Source organism: Telmatherina bonti (assembly GCF_933228915.1).
Source record: "Telmatherina bonti genome assembly, chromosome: 1".
NCBI classification, from domain to species: Eukaryota; Metazoa; Chordata; class Actinopteri; order Atheriniformes; family Telmatherinidae; genus Telmatherina; species Telmatherina bonti.
In genome coordinates, this window is record NC_136619.1 from 11128039 (window position 1) to 11155440 (window position 27402).

The 27402-nt window shown below is 39.1% G+C and overlaps 1 protein-coding gene across 1 annotated transcript in view; it reads left to right on the forward strand.

Moving 5' to 3' along the window:
* itfg1 (integrin alpha FG-GAP repeat containing 1) overlaps positions 1-24823 on the forward strand; it is a 199768-nt gene extending 174945 nt beyond the window's left edge. Inside the window, exons 12-13 of the mRNA XM_079244943.1 lie at positions 2760-2877; positions 23829-24823. Of these exons, the coding sequence (XP_079101069.1) occupies positions 2760-2877; positions 23829-23888 (178 nt within the window). The 3' untranslated portion in view covers positions 23889-24823. The remainder of the gene's footprint in view (positions 1-2759; positions 2878-23828) is intronic.
* Positions 24824-27402: the final 2579 nt, after the last annotated feature.

Below are 27402 nucleotides of genomic sequence, written 5' to 3' on the forward strand. Positions count from 1 at the left end.
ATTACTGTAAATAAATCGATGCAAAAAAGACACGGTGCAGACCTGATATAACTTTATCCTGAAAGGATCCAAAACAAGGGTTTAAATGGGTTTTTCTGTAGGAAGAGGCTTTAAATGACACTCAGGATGGAGTGAGGGGAGATATTTTATCTGCACTGACTACATATGATAAAGTAACAGCTGGGTTGCAGTTACAATGCTGCAAAAGAGGATAAGTTAACACTTTTAATCAGTCATTCATTCATTTTCTCTACTGCTTTGTCCAATCAAGCGTTGCAGGAAAGCTGGATCCTATGCCAAACAATGCAGTCGATTTATTTTTCAGCGAGGTTTTCAGTAGTACGAACGTTACACACTGACTGCAAACAGTCACATCCTGATACACGTTCATCATAAACGGCATGTATTGTATGTTTGTATGGGAAGGTTCTGCATCAACACTACCAGGTTGCTGATCATAATGCAGCGTTCATAAAGCATCTCACAAACAGGTTGTAAAATCGTTACAAAGATTTATAAAATTAATACATTTTATAAATAAATTTATAAAATTAATTTTTTCTATTTTTTTCTTACTTTGAAATCCAGCATCTTCACTTAGATGGTAGGAGTTCATTCTCTGTGTTCAGTAGATGTTTTTTTATCAGCTCCGCTGGTCTCAGAACAGTTTTTTTTTTAAAGATGTACTATTAAACTATTAAGGTTTTCCTATCATTTTAATACATATTTTTCTTTGTTTCTGAAGTTTAGCTGCTGGTAGCTTCAGGGTTAATTTACCTTTATTTCGTATTATTTTATTTATTTAAATAAATAAATAAAATACAGCATCATTCTGAGTAAAACACTGTTGATGACAGGTATTATTGGCTGTTTACTTTTTCACACTGCGTCTCAAAGGGACCTGATGCAGTTAAGTTTTTATCAGAAGCGTCAGATATGCTCTAATTTTCCTGTCGTCTCTGAAACTGTATCAGACGACGTCCCTGGCTCAGATGGGAGGGGTGAAAGCCGTGAATCCGAGCAGGGCTGATGACAAAGCAGAGGTCTGGTACACACCAGTTGTTGGTTTGTGGTGTATCACACAAACCAGCAGGAGTGTATTTGTCTGAAAGTTGCACAGTGTAACTTTCTGATCCGGCTCAGGATGCTGTGTGATGTTGCAGCTGCATTAAACTTTACAAATGTATCACATGCTAGCAAACAGATATCAACACACACAATGGCCATTTTGAACACACACCGCAGCTGATTCAGTATTTTTACTTATTCAGAATTTAAAATCATGAAAAATTTCTATTGAACTCAAATGAGTCTAACATCTGACTCCACATGTGTTTCGCTATGAATTAGAGAACGTACGTAACTAAAACTCTGATTTTACTTTTGTAGTTTTATCAGTGTGTTGTTATCACTGGAATATTCTTCATTTTGACTTGGAGTCGTTTGGTCATCCAGCATGTTGGACCTTCCACACCCAACCATGTTATTTATCAGCTTTTCCACACAGATGCATATTATCACATCGTCCCACCTCGACACCCTACTGACGGAGCTTTGAGCTCATTTCAGTGGTTTTATTGGTCAGATTTAATGCAAAACATATTAAATGCCGTCAATTTTATTTGGGCTCATCTGACCTAGGAACAGACTTTTTTTTTTATTTTATTTTTTTGTTCATTTTTTTCTTAGAACAAACTCATACAAAGTCTAATCTTAAGGTTTCCAGTTTTTCTACTTTTTGCACCCAATTGGGATTCTATCAACCAATTTAATGGCCATTATCGGTGGTTATCGGCCCACCCGTGTGCATCAATAGGGCCATACTGTGCTTCCTAATAGGTCCAGTAGGTTGTTATCATCTATTCCCATCAATGATCACCTGATTTGGATGGTCTCACCAATCAGGCGAAAACATCCTGATCAGGTGCCTTTTGCTGGTGTTCTGCAAAATTATTGATCTTGGCTGAACCATTGTAAAAACTCAGATTTTAATAGTAAGTGCTGTCCCAACTCTAAAGCATATTTTATTTTATTTTATTTTATTTTATTTTATTTTATTTTATTTTATTTTATTTTATTTTATTTCATTTCATTTATGGGAGCTAGATTGTGTGAGCAGGTCTGCATCTTTGGCCTCATTTAATGGAACTCATCCCAGACCTTCTGACTCCTCTGGTGTTAAAAATGCTTTCCTGGTTTTTAGTCCCGGGATCAGATTGTTCCATCCCACCGCTGTTTCTTTTTGAAGGATCCTTGGTGTCCTGTCTAAACATTCATATATGAACAGACATCTAAATAAATTCCTCAAGTTGAGAAAACTAATTTTTTAACATGCAAATAAAGTAATTGGAAATCTGTTTGCTTAATTTTATACATTTTCAAACTTTTATTTTTTCCAGTTGTATCCACTGCTTTGCATTAAGCTTCCAGCTGGATTTTAACATCATGTTTCTGAATTATTAACTCACAATACCTGGAAATATTGCAGCTCTGCTGACAGCTTTGACATATTATTGAATCTTTTACTGTCACGCTAAAAAAATAACCTGAATGTTTTTCTCTCATGACAAAAAGCACTAAATTGGTTGAAATTCTGGAAATCTATTAAAGTTTTTGCAAACAAAAAATAGAAAATCCTTTTGTTAGGCTGCACAATAAAGCAACAGAGAATTCCACTCATTTTAATTGTTTCTGAAAATGTTTGAGATTTCGGTTTTCTCTGACTAAACTTCACACTTTGCTTTTCTCTCCGTCTTCAGCTGGAGCGCCAAGTTGTATCTCACTCCCAGTAACAGCGTCCTGCTGACAGCCATTGCACTGATCGGAGTCTGCGTCTTAATCCTCGTCATTATCGGCATCCTCCACTGGAAAGAGAAGGTCAGAGCACACATGATGGAGGGTGTCGTAGTTTCCTCACCCTGGTTACGTACTGCTTTACAGTGTGTATGTGAGAGACGATCTGAGCAGATTGGTCACAACCAGCAGCAGATGGGTCTCACTGTCCCTGTCCTGTTGTCCTGGAGTCCTCTAGCCTCCCACCAAGACACACACACACACACACACACACTGCCCTCTCTTCTGCTATCCATCTACCTCTGCGGGCCGCAACCTGGAAGGGCGTTCAGCTGTAATTGCCTTCTTCTGTCCTTCCAGCACGGTAGATCTACTGCTCATTACTGCCTAAATATGCCCTCTGGGGAGTCAACACATGTTTTCTCATGTGTGTTGCGCTTCAGCTTCTGGCTTGGTTGTTTTCTGCAACACACACACACACACAGTCAGGTCACAAATATGCCTCTTTATCACCTGGTCAAGGACACACAAACACATTGTTTAACATTAATTCTTGCAAAAGTACCGGTTCTTTGGTTCAGGGTTGTTTGTTTTTTCATGTTTCCTGCTCTGAGCGAGGCTGCAAGCCACTGGCGTCTTCTCCAAACCATCTGCTGTAAAGGCATGTGCGTTTAATGTGTGAGAGTGTGTGTGCGCATGAGGATCCAGGACTGCATGTGGGCATAGTTACACACACTAAAGAGGTGTAATTGGCCATTTTTAGGGAAATGTGGGAGTGTGCATCAGCTTCATTTGAATTGATGCTAGAAAAAAGAAAAACAGAAGACGTGTCCGCATGGCTGTGGAAGCAGCCAACATGTGTGGGGGGTGTGTGGGTGAATGCTGTGTGGTGCCTTGGGATAGTGATAAGAGGAATAAACAGAACGAATGAACAAAGAGTAAGCGTTAAAATAAAAAAGGAAACATTATCCTCCACATTGAAGACATGCATGTGTCTTTCATCACATTGAGGTGTGTAAAAGTTAGAATTCAGCCTCCCCAAAAGTAAAAAAAATCTCTGTTTTTTCCTTTTTTGTTTAAAAGTTGCCTTTTACCTGCGTATGTTCCAGATTAAAGACCAAGCGGCAACCTCCGGTGGTTAAAAGTGAAGCCTATGCGGAAGTGCATAAAACTGCAGTTCCCCCTTCATTAACGCGGCTCTTTAACGCTGCCCTAGTGGCTCCCTGGAGTTTTTTCAAAAATGTTTTAAAAAAATGGAAAAAGATGGGGGAGGGATATATATTTTTGTTTTGATATGGTTCTGTAGGAGGACAAACATGACACAAACATTCTTAACGTTTTCCAGCGCTGTAAAAATGTGTAGAATAAATATTAAATTTTAACATTTCTGTCAAGGAAGATTTGCGTCATAGCCTGCGACACGCGTAGCCTATCAGCAGCGCGGGATGCCAGGCAGGTGTTTGTTGTAAACAAAACCGGCGGCTGTGTGATGGGACATGGATCCCAAAGTGAAAAAGAGAAAAATAACCGAGGAGAACAGAGGATTCAACGTTTCTTGGACTGCATTTGCATTCATTGCCAATGCGGAAGGATTGCCTGAATGTTCGCTCTGTAGCGAGAAGTTGTCAAATAACAAAAAGAGTAATGGGGAAAGACATTTCCAGGGAAAGCATGTACGATTGCATTACTTCTGGAGAAATTCGAGAAGCGCAAAAATAGATTTAAGTGGATTGCATCTCCAAACTCCACTACTGCTGCAAGTTTTGTTGCAACCCGGGAGATAATAAAGCGTAGAAAACCGTACACAGATGGTGACTACATGAAGGAGTCATTCATCAACATATCAGAACACGTATTTCCAGACTTCAAAAACAAAACCGAGATAATACAGAAAATCAAAGACATGCCCCTCTCCACTAAGACAGTGAAGGAAAGGACCATTAAAATGGCGGCAACATCACCGATCAGCAAATCAAGGACATTAATTCAGCACAAGTTACATCTTACATGTTTAGAAGCTGAACTGTGATGTCCGACAACAGAAGTCACATTAAACGGGTAAGAACATAATCCTCCATAGACACAGACTGAGTAACAAAGTGGATGTTTTTATAAAATGATTTCTGATTCTTGTCAGTATATATCTGGAATGACACTTGGTAATGGTGCTCAGGTCGGAGGATAGCTGCGTTGGTTGCGTGTCTAAGGATGCTGCTGCGTTTTATCCTTGCACTGACTTGCTTGACAGAAATCAAACTGTATTCATTTGATTTGATATACTTTACCTTTTTTTAAAAGGCTGCTGGTTTATTTTTTATAAATGCAGGCTGCGTTTTATTGCGCTCTGTTTGTTGCCCAGATAAGGGGCGCGTTATGCACATTCCATTTTGTTGGTTTTTTCGAAGTCTTAAAAATAAAAATGACATAGAAAAATCTGATTTCTTTATTGCATTGTTTTAATTTGATCAATGCAACGAAACACAATTCATTAATATTGTAATGAAGTTAAACATGAGACGGCATCGTACAACAGAGTAGTCACGTGGTGTGTCATTCTCTACAGGATGCACTGCAGGGAAAATGAACATTTTATCATTAAGGCTCATTATGTATTTGTAGCCAACTTAGTCATTTTGATAGTTGGCTAATATAGATACATAAAGCATGTGTTGCCTTCATGATAAGGCTTATATAAGCCTTTTAATTTTTTGCGGCTCCTGACATATTTGTTTTTTGTTTTTTTGGTCCAATATGGCTCTTTCAACATTTTGGGGTGCCGGCCCCTGCACTAGGGGCTCCAAAACAGAGCAAATCCCCATAGACTCCCATGTTAAAAAGACCAACTTCACGGCAGAAATAAACATGTTTACAGCCTGGTTCAAAAATCCATTTTTGGTTTAATAGGTCAGGTTTACCTTCATGACAACTTTAATCTCGAAGTTCAGCATATTTAGGGGCGTGTCCTTTTGATTGACAGGTACCAAGTGAGAAGAACATAGAACAACCGCGGTTTTTAGCCGGTTAATAACGTGACTTAGCTTCAGCCCGCTTACCTGTTATAGCTGGTTAGCTCCTGTTAGCTCGGTTAGCTCTTAGCTACAGAAAGCTCGGAGTTCGCTCAATGTCAATCATCCACCATGACGCTCACAGTCCCCCTCTCAGCTCCACCTCTTTGCCCAGATATGTATTTTCCAGGCGAGACGACGCACATGCCTCTGCCAAGATGGTGACGGTAGGAACCGCCCACCGAGCTTCAATTCAGCTCTTCAGAAACCTATGGGTGACGTCACGGAGACTCCGTCCATCTCTTAACATACAGTTTATGTTAAAGACGACTCTATGTAACTTTGTAACCTTAAAACTCCGTGTTCCAGACTTGTTCGATGACACGGTGACATTTATTGTGCATTTCTGTTCAGCAGCGTCCCGAGGCTGAGAAAGCAAACGTTACAACTTCCATCCAGGACGCTGCGTGACGTCGCAGCAGAGTTTTACTTCACGATGGAAACTGGCTGATTTGAATGTGCGACGTCACTGATTCAGCAAAGAAACACAAGAAGATTAAAAGAGAGGAAGGGATAAAATGTGTCATCGTCAGATCAGCTAACAGGTCAGGTAGGATGTAAGATGAACGCGGGGGAAGTGGGAAAAGTTCTGCAGTGAGTCTTTAACGCTAAATATTACACAAATGTATTGAAATCCTTTGGAAATATTTTATGTAAATATGGCTGAAAGCTTGCTGGTGTCTGGATCTGTGTGTCGCTTCACTTCTTCTGAGTTTCAGGGTCATATCAGTTTAGAAATTTTTGTCTTTTCAATTCAGCACAAAACACTTTGTGTGAGATTCAACATTCACTCTGCGTCCAAATAACAATTTGAGTCGAATTATTAAATGTATTATCAGGTTTAGACAAAGCAAAGCTCCCAGTACGTATGCAGTGCATGCAGCAGGGTTTTCTGCTGAAATGATTTAATTCTCACTGAAGGGCTCTTTGGGACTCAAAGCTGGTTTGTTTTAATCTAAATATATTTAGTTAAGTCTCAAAATACCAGGAGAGAAAGCATGTTCATTGTTCAGGTCCTATAGGACAATTACATAAAATTAAACAGCGTATTTTCCCAGTTTATGTTGATCTGATATAAAGTGTTAATATTTAATAATCAGGATTCCTTTGTAGGGAATTACTGTCTGGAAACTGGAACTCATTTTATTGCATCAGAGTGTTTCCTCCTCTGTGAGTCTGTTTTTGTCAGGTTGAATTCAGGAGAATCACTTCAAAATATCCAACTTTATCTTTTCACAGCATCGTTTGGGTGTCTGTCCATCTGTTCAGACATCCGTCCGTCCATTTTCTTAACCGCTTCATCCATTTCAGGTTCACAGGAAGCAGGTACGCCCTGGCCAGGCTTCCAGGAAACTGCAGTCTGATCCGGCAGTAACAGATTCATTTCTATACATCTGTGAACTCTGACCGCACCTTCATCTGCTGCTTCATTCATAACCTTTAATGAGATAGCGCCACTGCAATCACACAGCCTCCATGTTTTACAGAAGATCATCTAAACCGAACTTTACACGTTGTCTTCTTTCAATAAAACTTTGACAAGTTTATGTAAGGGTGTGTTCACACCGAAGAGGGACTTTAGTCCCAGCACTGCAAAAACTGAAATCTAAATAAGATTAAAAATCTTAAATTGAGTACACATATGCTTATTTTTTTAAAGGTAAGATAATTCTTAGTTTTCATGCCAGAGAATTTCTCTTGTTGTAAGAGTATTTTTACTCGTTTTGGGAAGTCTTGACAAGCCAAATTTTCTCGTTCTGTTGGCAGATAATTTATCTTATTTTAAGCAACATTTAACTAATTTTTTGGGGGTTTTTTCTTGTTTTTTAAGGCTGAGTTTTTGCAGTTTGCTTTCTGGTCCATGCTGGAATATCCTCGTACTGGACCAGCAGGTGGCAGATAGAAGATGTGATAGTCTATATTTATGGAGCTTCTTCTCTGATATTTACTTTCACAGAGTAAATGTAGCTTGTTGGACGAAAAGCTTTAAAGAGCATGACTGTGTTCTCGCCAGCGATGACGTCACAGACAGACCGAATGAGTCAACGCAGCACAAAGCTCCTGCATTGCACGTGGAAATGCGGCTCCGCTGCTAAGAAGAGCTGGATCTGACGTCTGCACAGAACCGTGAGGAGTTGAACTCCCATGTTGAGCTTAAGATCAGAGAATCCAGAACTTTATGCTTGGACGGCTTTTGGTCTGCACTGTTTTCTTGTTGCAACGACCCAAACTATCCAGGGGGTCCCATGCTGCTTGTTTGGTTCAGATGAGCCATGCGAACAAAAAAACCACAGCACGGCTCGTTTTGATCAAGCTAAACTTGTTGAGTGTGAGCGCAGCCTTTGTTCCTGCGTAAGCATGGCGGTTCAGCGCTGGTCCGATATGTTTATTGTTTCTTTACTGGGAACTCTTTAAATTTGGTCTTGTTTTATGGTGGAATTGACAAAGATTTTTTTTACCTCCTGGGGAGTTTTCCTTGCTGGGTTTGGTGGTATGAAGGCAACTTTTTTTTTTTCTTATCCACCAGCGCTGTCGTCCTTCGATGTTCAGGATTTTTTATGAAAGTAGAACTTTATGGGAGGAATAGAGGGGAAAGGGAAAGAGCAACATATGGCAGGGCAGCATGATTAATTGTTTTTAAATCAAAATTGCTATTTAAAATGTTGCAAATCATAAAAGAGTGTGTTTAGTTTTCATCTTATATGGCGCCTCATTGAGGTTTCATATCTGCATTACGAATCCACTCATAAATCCTGTCGTCTTCTTTGTCACATCTCCAGACCTCATCATATGACCGAAACACTGAGACAGAAAACAATTTGGCTTCTGAAATGTCCCGAAGAAGCGAATAAAGATAAATATGCAAATAAATATGCTCCATCTTCACCATTATTTATCAAGTTTTCTTCTTTACAAATCTACAAACTTAATATCCACCAGACTTGTCTGTTTTTAATCACACTTTATTTACAAAAATTTAGATCTGCCCACCACCCTTCAAAACCTTTTTAACTCCACACGTAACGTACATACTCACCATATTAGACACAACAATAATACAGCTCTGTATTTACCGTTTACCAGCACATCACACCATCAGGTTGACCTGTCTTATAGAGGTCCTACAATGTGGAACTACCTCCTTCACTGAGATTCATGTCCTTCTATATACTTTTTAAAAAGCTGCTAAAATTATTTGTTACCTTTTCTTGAATTTCCCATCTTTCATCTTCTTATCAGATGGATTTTTTCCCAATATCTTATTTTGTCTTGTAAATATTTATTATGCCATTATTTCTAGTCTTCATCCGATTTTCTGTCCATATTTGCTTATAAAATGTGAATTCTGCATGGACATTATCTCATTATTTCTTTTTTTCTATTAGTTAGTCATATAAATTTTCTTGTTTCTCTTAGGAATAGGTGTGGAGCTTCTGTAAAAGCCCTTTGGCTTCCCTCCCTCCTTGCACCATTGTATGTTACACATCCATGTGTGTGTTAAATTAATAAATAAGATAAAATATTTTACTGAGTAAAGTCAATATAAATATTGAAGTTGAGATCTCAGATAACATGTTGATAAATATTATACATGTTGATAAAACCTTAAATATTATTGGATCCCCTTCATGCCCACCATGGACATGAAGCAGTAGCAATATTTTTAGTAATAATCAAAATAATGTAGTTATTTTCTTTGTCCCAGAGGCTGGGTTCACCCTGGACAGGTTGCCAGTTCCATTGTTTTTTACGCCATAGTTATACCTATAGTGTACTCTATATAACTAGTATACATAGTTATACTCAGGATAACATGCATGTTTTCATCTTGACGGTCCTGGAAGAGATTTTAAAACATGTTTGTCTGATTTTCAGGCAGCTGAAACTAGATATTTTCCAACATTCATTCTCTGGAGTGTGTGTGCTTGCTTGCATGTGCACACGTTTTAAAAAATCATGCGGGGAAAAGTGGGCTGTGGTGAGAATCAGACCAATGGCAGTAGATTTAGTTAGGTTTAAACCTGTTTGAGGAAATTGAACCTTCGGGCTTCAGTGTTGCAAGTGAAGCCGGTTCCATCTCAAATTTGCATCCCTGTGTTGACATAAAGAGCCGTTTGTATCATGATTTCATCCCATGATGTAATTCCTACATCTCATAAGGAAAATTTATTTCTGCAAAAACTCTGAAAGAAGCTCGACTTTTAAAAGTTAAAACGAAAAGATCACAATTAGAGACGAGTGAACTTACAGCTGACTTTCACTGGCTGGAGAGAGCTCGGAGTCCGAATTCAGAGACGGATGCCAAATTCACTGTCACTTCACCAAAGTCTGCTTTTATTGCCTTTAACTTTATAATTAAGACATTGTTTAAATACCAGTGCAGACTGTTTATTTGCAGACCTTATATTCATCATGTATTTGGATGCTGAGCAAGACTTTAACGTGTTGATGAACACAATATTACAACACTTTGATGTTGAAAATGTATATTTCTTGCAATAATTCATAACGTGGCTGATTTGACATAATAAAAGTGCAACATGCAGGAGTTTTGTCTCCAGCATAGTTCGCCTGTGGTGGATCCAACGGGCATGAAACTCGGCTCAGATTCCTGTTTTTAAAGAGTGTAGCTTTGCCTCAAATCAGAGCAAATAGCAGGCCTTGATAACCGAGAAACAGCCACCCAGACAGGCAGTCCGACCTCGAGCACCAGTCAGAGAACTGGCACTGAAGTGAATCATGTCCACCGGTTGCAAACACCCTCTCTCATACCTCATGTTCTCACAACTCTCTTACACTAGGTCATCCAGTAAGGTCAGGGTGAGCCTGCTGATTGACATTTAGCATTTCTGTGTTGGTAGTACCGCCTCTGGTATTTGCTCCTCTAATAAAGTCAGATAGAGGGCAGAGACATTGTGGTGGGGGGGGCAAAGACGTGTAGTCCTGCCTAACAAGCTAACAGCATTTTATACAAATGCAACACAGTAGGAACTGCTGATATTTGGAGGAATAAGCATCTAAATCAGAACAGAAAGCAGAGGAATGAGGCCTTTAAAATACACGGAGCAGAACGTAATCGATCTCATCCTCATGCAGGTCAAATTTAATTAGTTGACATTTGAGCCCACTGAGACAGCCGCACCCCCCCACCGTAGCTTTCCACCTGCTTTCAGACACAACCCCACTACTGTGTCAATAAACTTGTAGATGGACACAAATCGATGCTGTGCTGCTTAATAATTATTCAAGCCTCAGGATGACAGCGCGGCGTATGCCCTGGATGGTCAATTACAGCGGCTCGGGGGGCTGGTCATCCACAGCGAAGGACATCAATCCATCTGCTCTCTAAAAGTATGTTGCATTACAAAAGGGAAAAAAAAAGGAGGACAGTATGGGTCAATAAGAGACGCTACCTTGTTTGAAGATGAATGAAGGCTTTATCACCAACCCGAGCTGATGGGATCAAAGACTTAACATGTTGCTGTCCATCTGTGGGACTCAGCAAATTGGTAGCCATCGCCGGGAAACTGGCTTCTCCAGTGAAGACATATTCCCCTCATCGTGTCTAGCTATGCTGATTTAGTTTAGACTGATAGAAACATTTTAAAATCATTAAAAATGTTTCAACCATTCTTCAAATACCCCTCCCCTCTATCCCCTGCATGTGTTTAGTGTTAGCTAACACCATGTTGCTAGCATCCTCATGTGCACACGCTGGTACATTTCCATTTGGTCCTCAGTGATCTGAAGCCATGACAACATATTAGCAGGGTTTTTAGATGGATGGTGTTTTGTGTTGAAGGTCAGATGGTTACATGTGACTGTTAGAACCGCTGTGTGTCAGTCTGCTAATAAACAGCTGTTCAACACCCACTGAGCTTTTCAGCTCACTTACAATATCAGCATGCAGTTTCTTCAGTCTGCTGCTGATGGTTTTTATTATTAGCTCAACTAACTTACTCAAACTTCAAAAATGGTCAACAAAACGGATGGAGAGCAGGTTTTCATCTTCATCTAGACATTCAGACCACTGTTTGCTCTTCATGTATGACACAAGTGGCAACCTCTGACGGTTAAAAGTAAAGCCTAGGTATCGTTTCTTCACATCAGCACCAAGTCAGAATTTTTATCACTTATTTATTGTTTTATTTGTTTTATTAACCTGCGTTCAGTTAAAGAGACAATATTCAAGGGGGGGGTGTTTGCTTTCTGTCCTTGTGTGTGTATGAGTGTGTGGAAAAAGCTTGCGTCTTTGTTTTTAAATGTCTTATCTACTGTTTGTTTTAATCCTTATGACTTGATTTTATCTTGTAAAGCACTTTGTGTTGCCTGTGGCATGAGAAGTGCTCAAGAAAGTTTGATTTGACTTGATTTGAATCGTGTCAAAAATTGCAGTTCCCCCTTCATCCACTCCAAAACGGAGCGAATCCCCATAGACTCCTATGTTAAAAAGACCAACTTCACAGCAGAAATAAACATGTTTACAACCTGGTACAGAAAAACATTTTAGGTTTAATCCGTCAGGTTTACCTTCATGACAACTGTGGGGGAGGGATTTTTTTCATAACCCCCACCAATTAGAAGAAGTCATTTCATTTTGAATTTCGGCATAATTAGGGACGTTTATTTTGGATAGACTGGTACCCGATATCCTGCAGCAAGAAGGTAGAATGTTGAACAGCCGCACTCACCTCCATTAGCTTGTTAGCTCCGATTAGCTCTGGGTTAGCTTTTAGGTACAGACAGGTAGAAGTTTTATAGGTATCAATCATCCACCTCCACGCTCAAAATACGCGTGACGCTTCCAAGATGGAGGTGGTAGGACCCGCCCAATGAGCTTCAATTCAGCTCTTCAGGAACCTACTGGTGACATCACAGAGGCTCCATCCATCTTTTATAAACAGTCTATGGTATGACATCCAACTTCATTTGGTGGCAAGCTTGCTATTGACTGCTGTGTTTTTCAGATGGACCTTCTGTTGGATGCTTAACTCTCAAACTGTTAATAGTTCTGTTATTCAGTTCAGATTTATTTGTATGGCGCCACTTCACAACAGTGTTGTCTCAGGGCACGTTACAGACATATCAGTTCAAGTTATAGAGATGTGTCTATTGGGGTATATATGTACGTCGCTTTGGATAAAAGTGTCTGCTAAATGACTATAGAATAGAATAGAATAGAATAGAATAGAATAGAATAGAATAGAATAGAATAGAATAGAGATAATATGCTAGCCTGGCAGAGGTTGAACAGGACCTCATTTATATTTTTTTCTTGGTTTCTTGAGGTTCTATGCAGAACATTTCAGTGGTTGTCGGTGGTTTTGGCTCTGCATCTTTTTTGTATTTCCACTCAATCCGATTCAAATCTTACAGTGCTACATATTTTGTAGCAGGGTGTAGTATTAGAGAAGTATTTTTCTTCTTTTCCTGATGTTGATAACAATATATCTTATAAACCGCAATGTACATATGTGCACTTGTCACATTCTGCAATGTAGGAAGCAAATTAACTCACAATGTCAGTTTTTCCCAGTATCATGCAGGCCCAGTGGTAGCCCATTACTACTAGATGCTGATGATGGTTAACCATCCATAGTTATCTCTGTCCATCAGTACTGTAGACATCTTCATACAGGAAGCTGAGCTGCAGCGACCACATGTCCTTTTTCTTCCCATCTTCAGTTCGTTACTGATCGGGCATTATTGACCCCACTCCCACAAGCTGTAATAAGCAAATAATATGAAAGCTTTATGACTTTATGCTGTATTACTTTTAAATGACAGCCTCTCAACGTGCTTCAGTGTCAAGCCCAGCGACACACCGGGTCAAATCTGTCACTAATTACTAACCAATCAGTGACAATTAGATGTAAATTAGCTACTATGCTAACTCTATTGCACATTACATTTGCACGCTTGTATTCATGTTTCATTCATGTGTTATTGTCTTTTTTTTTTTTTCAAAACAAATTCAATCCCTTTTCCTCTATTTGATTAAACCTAAACATGGCACAATGATTATTTGCCTGTTACCTTTAAATACTTTTACTTAGTGCAACACTTTTTCCAAAAGTGCAGATTTGGCTGAAAAAAAACAGCAACAACTAGAGCAAAAGGCATTGTCTGAGACGAAAGCTTCATGGCTACAAAGTGGATAAAATTAGCTTCGTCTAGCTGAGCTACAAATTGCAGAATCACACATTCTTAAGTGTTTCTCGAGGCGGTTTTGACATCCTCACACACAAGTTCCTGGTGGCTGTAAATGTCCCTTCTGGTTGTGAAAAGACCCCCTGCTGTTGCAATTCTCGCTGAAAGAGACTGAGAGAAGGTTAGTCATCCTCACTCTGTGCAAGTATATGAGATGAGACGAAATCTGCATGAAGCTTCTTCTTTCGAATCTTTTTATTTGTCTTTAATAAGTCTCATTGAGCTGTAAGATCTTTTCCTCTGGGAAGTCCTGTTCAAACCTGTGGTATGAGCAGGTTCACGTAGAGGACCTTTAAACATGTGTAAAGAGATAAATGTCTGTATTCTGGTGGGATTTTAAAGCTTAATTCCTACATGGAAGACAGAGATGTTCTTATTCTGCCATAAGAAGATGAATGGATGGATAGATGGATGAATGGATATGTGAGAATATTGATGGATGGATGGATGGATGGATGGATGGGTATGTGATAGGAAAAAGGATGGATGGACAGATACACAGATGGATGAATGGATATGTGGGAATATTGATGGATGGATAGGTAAATAGATAGAAAATGGATAGATAGACAGACGGATGGATGGATGGATAGATAGATAGATGGATAGATACATAGGAGGATGGTTAGGTGGTGGATGGATAGACGCATTGATGGATGAATGGATAAATAGACAGACAGACGGATGGATGATAGATGGATGTATATATAGGAATATTGATGGTATGATGGATAAATAGAAGATGGATGGATGGATAAATAGATAGAAGATGGATGAATGGATGAATGAATGGTTGGTTGGATGGAGGGATGGATGGATGGATGGATGGATGATAGATAGATAGATAGATAGATAGATAGATCTGAAGAGTCTGCTGCAGCTCAGTAAGGAAATTTCTCTGGAAACGAGCTGGTGGTTGTGAAAAGACAGATTGTGGAAGATACCAACATGTTTTTACTAACTAAGAGACTGTCAATGTCTCATACAGTTTTAGTCGAGTTTTCAGACTTATTCTTGCCAAAAGCTTTGCTGAAAAAGAAAGAAGTGTGTGCTTGGGAAATTATTCATTTGTTCTTTTTGTCAGAAAATCTCCGACCACTGGAAAGTCTGGTATTTCCCTCACAAATGGAGCAGCATTTGTGAAGAGAAGAGGCTGCGCAATATGACCAAAATCTCATATCGCAATATAGCTAATTTTATATCCTGATAACGAGACACATCACAATACCAAACATTTTTTGTACTTTCAGGTAATGAATGGTTTATACAAAATTTCAATGTGAAAATGCCATTTAAAAAATAATATACTAAAGAATGAAAGCTAGTGTGTACTAATACTTCTTAAAGTAGCGATTTCCTTCCATCTGCAGGAACTTTGGCTGTATGACGTTCTACGGATAAAAGCCCGTTGCAGCGTTTGCGTCTGTAGTTTATGAGATTTTTTTTTCACCGCCACTCAATGCTGCTTGTATGGCTTTTGTTCATTGACTCTCTCTGTATTCTTTGTTGTGATTCTTGCGCAGGTGATAAAATAAGGTTGTCATATTGGAGACATTGTTGGGACTGATAGCTGGCATGTTTTTCAAACATTTGTTGTCTGTCTTCATATCCAAACCACATCCATGCGACAGAAGTTGCCCCTCTTTTCGGAACAAGCTCATCGCTTTCGGTTGGCTGGTCATCTGTTAGGGAATTACCCTGCTCTGAAACGCATCTTCTACCGTCTTCCTCCATGTTTGTTAATGTGTTGCGATGTGGATGGGCATGCCGTAAAGCAGCAATAGAGCCTCATAACATACAATAAATGTTTTCCATTGTCCAGATGATACATATCGTTGTATCGCCCATCTCTAAATGAAAATGATGAGCAGCAGGGTTGAGTGTGAGGGTTGTGCCCATTAAAAACTTGCCAAATTTTCCCTGCCAATAAAAAACAGCTGATTCTGGTACTGGCTCTTGTTTGGTGTTTTTATAGAAGTCTGAATAAACAGGACATATTGACATCTTAACTCCGTCATTTAACAAACATGAGCCTCAGCGGCCACCAGCATATTCACACACTACTGTGAGATGGCATCCCATTGTTCAACCACTAAGCCAGTATGATACCAACAACACACCCAAGCTGATCTTACAAGTGGTCATTGGGCTGAGGTCAGGACTGCAGGCAGACCATTTCATCCTCTTCACTCCCTGAATCTGGAGGTGTCTGAGAAATCCCGCTCGATTGGGGCGAGTCATCTTGAAGGAGTAAGTTCAATGTCAGGATATGGGATTCCCACTGGTTGCAGGATCTCATCTCCTTCTCTCTGCATTGAGATTTCCTCCAGTAATGACAAACAACTTCTGTCGCCATGATCTGGACTCATTACTTAACATAAGGTCCCTCCACCCGTCCAGGTTCCACTGCACATGTTGCTGACACCAGTACCATTTGGAGATGATAATACTTTGCTCCAAATTAAGCTGTAACTTGGTTTTGCAGAACGGCAGCTTGACAATTCTCCACGCGACAGTCAAACACGGCGTTCTTGGAGCAGGCAGCTGATCAGGTACCGGTTTTAGGCATCTGGGGTACCAGAAGCCCAAAACAAGAGTCAAAAGCAGAAGAAGCTGAAGCTGAAGCTGTGGTGAAGCTTACTGATATTTCCAGGATTATTTTATTAGGTTGATCTATTTTTTGATCTACATAATATGAGCTATTTTCTCATAAATGAAGCCTTATTGTTTTAACCATTAAACACACAAACATGTATTCATCAGCATAACATGTTGACACAGGACGATATAAAGTCCTTTACAAACAAGAAACTAACTTATTAGAAACATAACTTTGATTTCTTACGGCTTGAAGTTCTGATCTCAGCATAGCTGTTACAGGAGTAATGCACTTGAAGACTTGTTAACAAACATGTTAGAAAACACAATCAGAAATGGTTAGGACCAAACAGTACACAATCAGAAATTATTAGAACCAAACAATACACAATCAGAAATGGTTAGAACCAAACAGTACGCAATCAGAAATGGTTAGTATCAAACAGTACACAATCAGAAATGGTTAGTATCAAACAGTACACAATCAGAAATGGTTAGAACCAAACAGTACACAATCAGAAATGGTTATAACCAAACAATACACAATCAGAAATGGTTATAACCAAACAGTACACAATCAGAAATGGTTAGTATCAAACAGTACACAATCAGAAATAGTTAGTATCAAACAGTACACAATCAGAAATGGTTAGTATCAAACAGAACACAATCAGAATTGGTTAGTATCAAACAGTAGACAATCAGAAATGGTTAGAACCAAACAGTACACAATCTGAAATGGTTAGAACTAAACAGTACACAATCAGAAATGGTTAGAACCAAACTGTACACAATCAGAAATGGTTAGTATCTAACAGTACACAATCAGAAATGGTTAGAACCAAACAGTACACAATCAGAAATGGTTAGAACCAAACAGTACACAATCAGAAATGGTTAGAACTTAACAGTACACAATCAGAAATTATTAGAACCAAACAATACACAATCAGAAATTATTAGAACCAAACAGTACACAATCAGAAATGGTTAGAACCAAACAGTACACAATCAGAAATGGTTAGAACTTAACAGTACACAATCAGAAATTATTAGAACCAAACAATACACAATCAGAAATGGTTAGAACCAAACAGTACACAATCAGAAATGGTTAGTATCAAACAGTACACAATCAGAAATGGTTAGAACCAAACAGTACACAATCAGAAATGGTTAGAACCAAACAATACACAATCAGAAATGGTTATAACCAAACAGTACACAATCAGAAAGGGTTAGTATCAAACAGTACACAATCAGAAATGGTTAGTATCAAACAGTACACAATCAGAAATGGTTAGTATCTAACAGTACACAATCAGAAATGGTTAGAACCAAACAGTACACAATCAGAAATGGTTATAACCAAACAGTACACAATCAGAAATGGTTAGAACCAAACAGTACACAATCAGAAATGGTTATAACCAAACAGTACACAATCAGAAATGGTTAGTATCAAACAGTACACAATCAGAAATAGTTAGTATCAAACAGTACACAATCAGAAATGGTTAGTATCAAACAGAACACAATCAGAATTGGTTAGTATCAAACAGTAGACAATCAGAAATTATTAGAACCAAACAGTACACAATCAGAAATGGTTAGAACCAAACAATACACAATCAGAAATAATTAGAACCAAACTGTACACAATCAGAAATGGTTAGAACTAAACAGTACACAATCAGAAATGGTTAGAACCAAACAGTACACAATCAGAAATGGTTATAACCAAACAGTACACAATCAGAAATGGTTAGAACTTAACAGTACACAATCGGAAATTATTAGAACCAAACAATACACAATCAGAAATGGTTAGAACCAAACAATACACAATCAGAAATGGTTAGTATCAAACAGTACACAATCAGAAATGGTTAGAACCAAACAATACACAATCAGAAATGGTTAGAACCAAACAGTACACAATCAGAAATGGTTAGAACTTAACAGTACACAATCAGAAATTATTAGAACCAAACAATACACAATCAGAAATGGTTAGTATCAAACAGTACACAATCAGAAATGGTTAGAACCAAACAGTACACAATCAGAAATGGTTAGAACCAAACAATACACAATCAGAAATGGTTATAACCAAACAGTACACAATCAGAAAGGGTTAGTATCAAACAGTACACAATCAGAAATGGTTAGTATCAAACAGTACACAATCAGAAATGGTTAGAACCAAACAGTACACAATCAGAAATGGTTAGTATCTAACAGTACACAATCAGAAATGGTTAGAACCAAACAGTACACAATCAGAAATGGTTATAACCAAACAGTACACAATCAGAAATGGTTAGAACCAAACAGTACACAATCAGAAATGGTTATAACCAAACAATACACAATCAGAAATGGTTATAACCAAACAGTACACAATCAGAAATGGTTAGTATCAAACAGTACACAATCAGAAATAGTTAGTATCAAACAGTACACAATCAGAAATGGTTAGTATCAAACAGAACACAATCAGAATTGGTTAGTATCAAACAGTAGACAATCAGAAATTATTAGAACCAAACAATACACAATCAGAAATGGTTAGAACCAAACAATACACAATCAGAAATAATTAGAACCAAACTGTACACAATCAGAAATGGTTAGAACTAAACAGTACACAATCAGAAATGGTTAGAACCAAACAGTACACAATCAGAAATGGTTATAACCAAACAGTACACAATCAGAAATGGTTAGAACTTAACAGTACACAATCGGAAATTATTAGAACCAAACAATACACAATCAGAAATGGTTAGAACCAAACAATACACAATCAGAAATGGTTAGTATCAAACAGTACACAATCAGAAATGGTTAGAACCAAACAATACACAATCAGAAATGGTTAGAACCAAACAGTACACAATCAGAAATGGTTAGTATCAAACAGTACACAATCAGAAATTATTAGAACCAAACAGTACCTTTTTCCCATTCCAGCTAGGCACCTAATTGTCAGAGATCCAAAGCCTTGCAGCACAATAGCCATCACTAAGATGATGCAAACTCCCTCCATTTTTACAATCTTTAGAGAACTGTGCCAAAATAAAAGCCTTTAAAGTGCAAAGAGTAATGTCAAAATAAAAGCTTCAAGAAGTGGTTACCATACAATCGTGTCATAAAGAACTTACATTTTAGGGTTTCATAAGCGCAGAAGTTGTTTGTAAGATTTGCAGGTTTTTCATAGCTGCTCATCCCCCATATATCCATTTTCCTGACAAATGTGGCTCATTTAAAAGAGGAAAAACAGGTTTTCTAAATAAAACCAACATAAGAAGGGACTGATCCTGCTTGCAGCTATCTCGAAATGACGGCGCTGAATCTAAATATCAGCTGTTTAATCAGCTGGAGGTTTAGAAATAATGAACTGACAGGTGCATGCAGACAGATGTTCGCGGCTTAGTTGATTTTGGCACCTTATTTCATTTAATTTTATTTCAAATACTTCTAATCACAGTTTTGTTGTCTGACTACATTTTTTTCTTCAGTCTCTTTACTTCTGTGGTTACACACCGTGTTCACTGTGAAGTTCTGGAAATGGGCGTCGTTTTAGTCGTTTTTATTGGCATGTTCAGTAGTTCACACGAGCACCGACCACGTAAGTCTGATCTGCAGTAAATAACAGGTGGATACAGTCCAAATCACTCCTCAGAACATCAAGCTGTCGCTCCCATCTCTGAACAAATCCCATCTTTCTCTGTTCTGTCGTTCACTGGTCATTAAATGGTACAATAACATTGCCTCGAGGGAGTTTTACTGTTTGTACATCATGTATTTTTCAGTCAATTGAACATTGATTCAGATGCTGTGAATCCAGTGGAGAGAGTGCATTCACATGTTCACTAAAGATGTTTAAATTCATCCGCTTCCCTTTTTAGAAATGTCTTTTTTTCTGCTGCTTGTATATGTTTTAGTGAATCTGAAGAGGAATTTAGCTTGTTGTAACATGAATCTGAGAAAGCTGGAAGGATGTGTTAAGAGGAGTGAAATGCAAATAACAAATGTAGGTAATTGAAATCAGAAATTAAACTTAAAAAAATTATGTGAAGCATAAAAATAAAGTAGGACGTTATGAAAATCTGCTTTAATTTCAGGATTAATGATGGGGAGGATGCAGGATTATGATTCACAGTTGGTTTTATTCATCATTTCAATGAATAAAAGTTTACAATGAAGTCAAGGTTTTGTCCTCTTCCTGTCTAGGAACAGAAAAGTTCAGACTTTTGACAGTAAAATTATCGTTTTTTTAATTTTTACTGTATGAAATCATTAAAGACTCAGATAATCTGCAGAAATCTCTTCACATGGGGAAAGAGGCTGAAAGCCAACACAAAGTGACTGGTCCTCATTAGAAACAGTGTGTGTGTGTGTGTGTGTGTGTGTGTGTGTGTGTGTGTGTGTGTGTGTGTGTGTGTGTGTGTGTGAGAGAGAGAGAGAGAGATGTCGCTGCATGATCTCAGGCCGTTTCTGCGAGCACAGTTCATCGCTTCCTTCACAAAACTCATAAAAACCACATCTACGAGATCTGCTGCCTTCGCTGAGATCCCAGTGAGGCCAGTCAGATATGACATGGAGATAAAATGTAGAAACATTTATTAGATCTTTAAACAAAATCAAACCTTTTCATTTCAAGCCATCTGGAGGCATCTGTGTGGAAAATTGCAGAACATCAATAAATCCGTAAACATGTCAGATGTTTTTATGATGCTGCTGCAGAAGCTTCAGAGTCTAACAGATGATACGTGATACTTTTTGTTTTATCCGTGTAAAATGACTGAGGAGAAGTCGCAAGGCGGTCTGTGGACGCCATGACCTGCAGCCAAGCGACCGCCTGACTTCCCATCAGCTCGCAGCTTCCAGACATTTCACACACCATGCGTTTACATGGGAGTTTTAATCCAATAAAAGTTCATTCTGCTTTATACTGATGAAAAATGACCATGTAAACACTTAATTCCTAATGTTAATTTTTATTCGGAATTAAACTTAATTCAGATGTAAGTGGCTGGTTTATTCACATTTTAATTCCAAACTCTTTAATTCCTCTGTCATGTAAACCTTAATTCCACTCTAAGTTCATTCCAGTCGTTCGGAGCATGCTCGTTACCTTGTCCTGTCCCGATGACGCGCGTTGTTTTGCCTCCCTTGTTCGCTGGTCTGTCTTTCTTTTTCTTCTCAGTTGCTGCAAAAAGTGAAGTAGTATGCTCGTGTTGAGCGGCTTCTTCAAAATTATAATAAAAATAGCAGCGATACTATTATTTATTATGTAGTTTTTACAAGTTACGACTGAAAAGACAAGAAGCAGGGAGCCAACTTTGTTTATTTCCGGTTTACGTCATACGTCACGTGCTCCCTCTGTCTAATCAGAATCCTTCCCAACCCGCCGCTGTGAAAAGGAAGTAAGGACGTGTTTCATGTAAACGTTCATTCGGAATTATTATCTTCATGGAAACTCGTAAGAGAATTACGTTCATTCCGAACTACCTAATTCCGAATTATTAATTCTGAATTAAAAAACACCATGTAACCATACCCATTATGGTGTTGAAGGAGGTCGTCTGCTAGCTGCATCATGAAAGATTTCAGAGGTGACTGTTTAAGTCCTCCTCGCTTAGGAGGCAGAGCAGGTCATCAGACGAACCGAAGGTCGGTGGTTCGAATCCCGCTCCTCCAGTCATCTCACACTGTGTTGGTATCGCTGTGAATGCCGACACAGAGGATGTGAACGAATGTTTCGGTGGCGTTCTATGCAGGGTGCCACTGAGCAGCAGTAGCTACACATGTAGCTTCACCTCACCACCTGAACGAGGTGGTATGAATGAGGACTGGATGGAAACTGGATTCAATGCAAAGTGCTTTGGGGAGCTTAAAAAGTGCTGTAGAAATCTAGATTATTTTTATTATTAATTATTGATTTTGTTGTTGTTAATTCTATAACATGATGCAAAATATTCTGTGTGAAACAAATAAATCAGCAAACGGTCCGTAATCCCTCTGGTTGGTGGAGTTTAAATGTGTTTTCTGTTTTTGTCAAAATCTGCACTGATCTATAAAAAGACGATTAATAAGTCCTCTGTGTTTAGTTTTTTTTTTTTTTCTCGTTTTGTTTATTTGTTTATTTACATACTTTTCTATTTATTTTAAGAGACACGACAGAACTTTGCCATTTTCCCGTCATGCTGACGGCTAATCCAGCGTCCATCCTACATCCTGACCTGTTAGCTCTCTCTCCAGCCAGCAGAAGACCATCTTACAATGACTCCTGTTTTGTCCCTTTCTCCCTTTTAATCTTCTTGCGTGTTTTTGCTGAATCAGCAACTTTGTGTGTTTCTAAACAGCCAGTTCATTATTGTACCGTGAAGCGAGACGTCTCGTCGCATCCCGGATAGTAAAGTTGTATCTGGTTTCTCAACCTCAGGACGCTGCTGAGCGTCTAAAAACGCACATGATAAATGTCACTGTGTCATCAAACAACTCTGGAATGTGAAGTTTTAAGGTCAGAAAGTTACATAATGTGTCTTTAAATGACCACCTACCTACATATGTGACTCTGTTTTCATTGTTTTACCAGATTTGTTTTCATAAACTCCTTTCATATTCTGTTCCTGTTGCTTTTATTTGACATTTTTGTTCAACATTTTTAACTCCAGTGTTTTTCCTCATGGGGGGCCTTCATGCCGGGGCCTGTTACTGCTCAGTCTGCAGGTTTGTTGCCGTGGCGATCACCATTGCCTGGATTGCAGGCGTCCTGAAAGGCTGTGGTGTAGGACCTCTGTCCTGTTTTGGGTGGTTTCCAGTGGTCACGGCCTCTGTGGTCTTGAGTCGGCTGGTTCCTGATATGAACAGACCCCAAGTCATTGTTTCATCACAGTAGTGATTTTCATTTCCATAATATTAAGCTGAAGAGACAGAAGGGTGTGTGTGTGTGCGCAGGAGAAGTGTGTGTTTTTCATATTGCTAGTTGTTATGTAAAGCACTTTGTTCCACTTTTGTATGAAAAGTGCTTTATAAATAAAATTTGAATTGATTTGCTTCTTGACTCCAACACAAGGTCAGTGGTTTATTGATACACAGACTGAAATCCTCCACTAAGTGTGTGTGTGTGTGTGTGTGTTTGCTCCTCAGAAAGCGGACGACCGGGAGAAGAGGCAGGAAGCCCACCGTTTCCATTTCGATGCCATGTGAAGGAAGAGGACTGCGCCATCGTGTCCCACTCTGCTCCGTCTCCGCCTCCCTTCACACACTTTCACTCCTGCTCATTTCAAGGACCAATAAATGAATCCTCATTCACCCCAAAGCGTTTCTTTTTTATATTTTTCTGTCCTTGAGTAAAATGTGTAATATTTATGCTTCGTTTGATTTATTCATTCCTGCAATAGAAGTACAGGAGCTGCAACAAAGGCCGCCGGGACACGGAGAGGAGTCCCGACGGAGACGAGGTTTTAATCAGGGACTCGCTGTTGGTAGAAGCATGATTTTATGTCATTAGAGTAGTCAGACAGATGAAAAACTCCAATGTGTAACTCCAAAAACTGCATACTGTTTGTAATTCTTTACTGGAAGGGAAGCATCTTTGACATCAACGTGTTGAAATGTGTAAAATGAACTCGTAATGTGCGCCACTGCCGCCATGTCCGTGCATGTGTCATGTTACTGATCTCAGTCCTGTGACATCGATGTCAGCCTTGCAACTGGTGAAAGATGAACAAAAGTGGAACATTTTCCTGTTTCCAGTCTCCCCAACAATGATGAATGGCCTTCTGGCCTGCTGGGAGCAAATTCATCTTTCTCTGAGTTGATTATATTACAGTTCATCACAGGAGTGCCAAAAAGCATTTCATCCTGCAAGTATGTAACAGCTTCTGCATCCAGACCATAGACGTAGTCTCACGCCTGCTTGTCCTGCTGAACGAAGCAACGTTTACGCCTAATTCATGGTTTTAATCATTTTTCTTGTCTTTTAAAGCTGGATTCAGCCAAGCTCTCTGCTGCGTCCTGATGTTTATTTTGCAAGAATGAAACGGTGTCTGTCCAACTTGTTTGCACTTTTTTTAACTAATGATTAACTGTTTGTTTGTAAATTATTTAATTTGGTGGATTTATTTTGCAAATGAATGTTTCAGCTACTATATGTGTTTATCTACTGAGGTTGAGAATAAAAGGTTTCTTCTGCTTAAGTCAACTTTGCATTGATTTCTATTGTCTTTTTATTGATTTATTGCAACAAAGCAATAGGAGAATTAAACTGGAATCATTATTGTCTGGGTGTGCTGTCATTATCTAAACGTGTTGGGAGCACAGCAGTACTGGAATTAAATGGCCTTTAATTTTCCAAAGGACCCCTGGAGGCCGCTTTGAGCATCTTTCTGGGTCCCTGCGCACCACTTCGGGATCCAACCTGCTAAATAATGCATGGAGAGGGTAAACGTTCCCTACACTGCAAACGAGAACTGCTGTCTGAAGCTCGGTTTGCCTTTAAGCAGATCACTACTGATGCAAAAGATGGGTGTGTGTTGTTGGAGATGGAGGGAGACTGTGCGAAGAGACCCCAGAGCTGGGAGTAGGTGGTGCGCTACAGGGTGCGTTAAGCTGCGCGGAGAAAGCTGGAGGCAACAGGAAATGGAAGTATTTAGCTTCAAAATAAAAGCATTTTAAAAAAAATCTGAAAAGCCTAAAGTTCATAATCTGTTTTTTTTAGTTGATCACGATGGTTTCAATGTAAATTGGATAAGACATTTAAAAAATATTAAAATTATTAAAAACTTCCATTGATGTGTGAAACAATCAGGTTTTACTTGGATTTGATGGGAAAAGGAGAAAAAACTATCTTCTGCAATTTTTGTTGTTCTTTTTAAGATTTATTTAGAATTTACATTAATTCAATTCAGTTCAATTCAACTTTATTTATATAGCGTCAAATCACGGCAATGCCATCTCAAGACGCTTTACAGACAGGGAAAAAAAACATAATGAAAGCCAATTCATAACAGCCTATATGGAAACCAACAGATTGAGTTGTAGCCTCCAACTCAATCTCCCATCCTGGGCAAGCACACTGGCAACAGTGGGAAGGAAGCATTAAGTTCACCAATATAAAATCAAGTCTTTTTCAACAAAGTGAGCAGAAAGCCATTGTTGAATGTCGTCGTCCCTTTTGTCTTCAGGTGTTTATTTTTCTCTTGCATCATTTGGACAATTCTTCAAGAGCAGCCTTTAAAAAACAACCAAAGAATAAATAACTTTCCTCATATAAACTGAAGAAGAAAGTCGACATTTTCAGGTGAATGGATGGATGGATGGATGGATGAACGGGTGGATGGATAGATGGGTGAGTGGGTGGATGAATGGAGTCATTCTGTGGTTTATTTTGTCCTCTGAAAACCTTAACCGGAAGTCTGATCTGTTGATTGTGTGCAACTAGACGATGCTCGTGACAATCCACTCATCCACTCATTGATGTAAGCAGCGCCCCGAGGCTTAAATGAGCTTCGTTCAGGAACATTTCTCAGTTCAGACACGGACGGAGCGCAGAGACTGTCTCCCATCCTCATCCTCCGCCTCCTTCTGCCGTCTCCCCCTGCTTCTGTCCCCCCCCTCCCCCCCCTGTCAGTTCACCCATCTGCGCCTTTTGGAGTCTACCAACCTTTCCGGGCGCACAAGCTGATCTGGATCAGTCTGCCTTCCACACATGTGATCTCCAGCGTGGACCAACTGGAAGCTGGTCTGCCTGTGAGGATGCCTGGCTGAGAGGCTCGCGCGTACTCTTCATCCATCCTGAGGGGAGCTTGGTGCTGCGTAATGGATTTACTGATGTCGGTAAAAAGTTGGATTTTGTGAAGAGACTCGTGGATATCATAAAATGGGAAGAATAGAAGGGATTTTTTAGGAAGGAGCTTTGGAATCAAACCGTGAGAGGAAATGTACAGAGGTGAGTACGAGCAGCGCGAGCGCGTTATGGTCCGCTCCTTTACATCCGACACAGTGGATAGTTCATTTTAAACCTAAATGAAAACCTTTATACCCCCCTAAAATCTCAGGTCACGTTATAATTGAAGCTTAGTTTAAACAAGGCAGTGAAAGTGACATAAAAATCAGGGTGTTGGGCTGAAGCTCGTTTTAACAACGTTCCTCTGACATTATGAAGAGATATGAAGCCTCCTGCTTTTCTACCTCAGATTGCGGGTCTCAAAGTCGCCCTGTTGCGACGCATCTGCTTTATTGGCCACATCTGCATCCCAACTCTCCATCCACCAGCTGTTTGCAGCTGGCTGCTCTGCTGCTGCATGCCTCCTCCTTTTGGTTGCTTTAGCCTTAAAAGTCGCAACCTAAAAGCAAACGATCATTTACCTAAACATCTGTTTTATAGATCTGATCAATTGAAAATGATTTATTGTTTTATTACACTACGGCCATGTTGTGGGGTTATGATGGTGTTGAACCATTCATGCTTAAGATCATGTAAAAAACGGACCAAATCCTTTGAGGGTATTATTATTATTATTTATTCATCCAGTTTATCTGCGAAAACCAAAGAAAACTTCAGTCATGATCGCCAAAAAAAAAAAGGTAAAATAGCATCCATCAATCCACAAAAGAGCGGTAAAACCCGTCATGGCTCATTGTGTTATAGAAATAACCAGGAGTAAAAATGTCACAAGGCAAATATAAGCTACTTTTCTTCTCTAAACCAGAATAAATA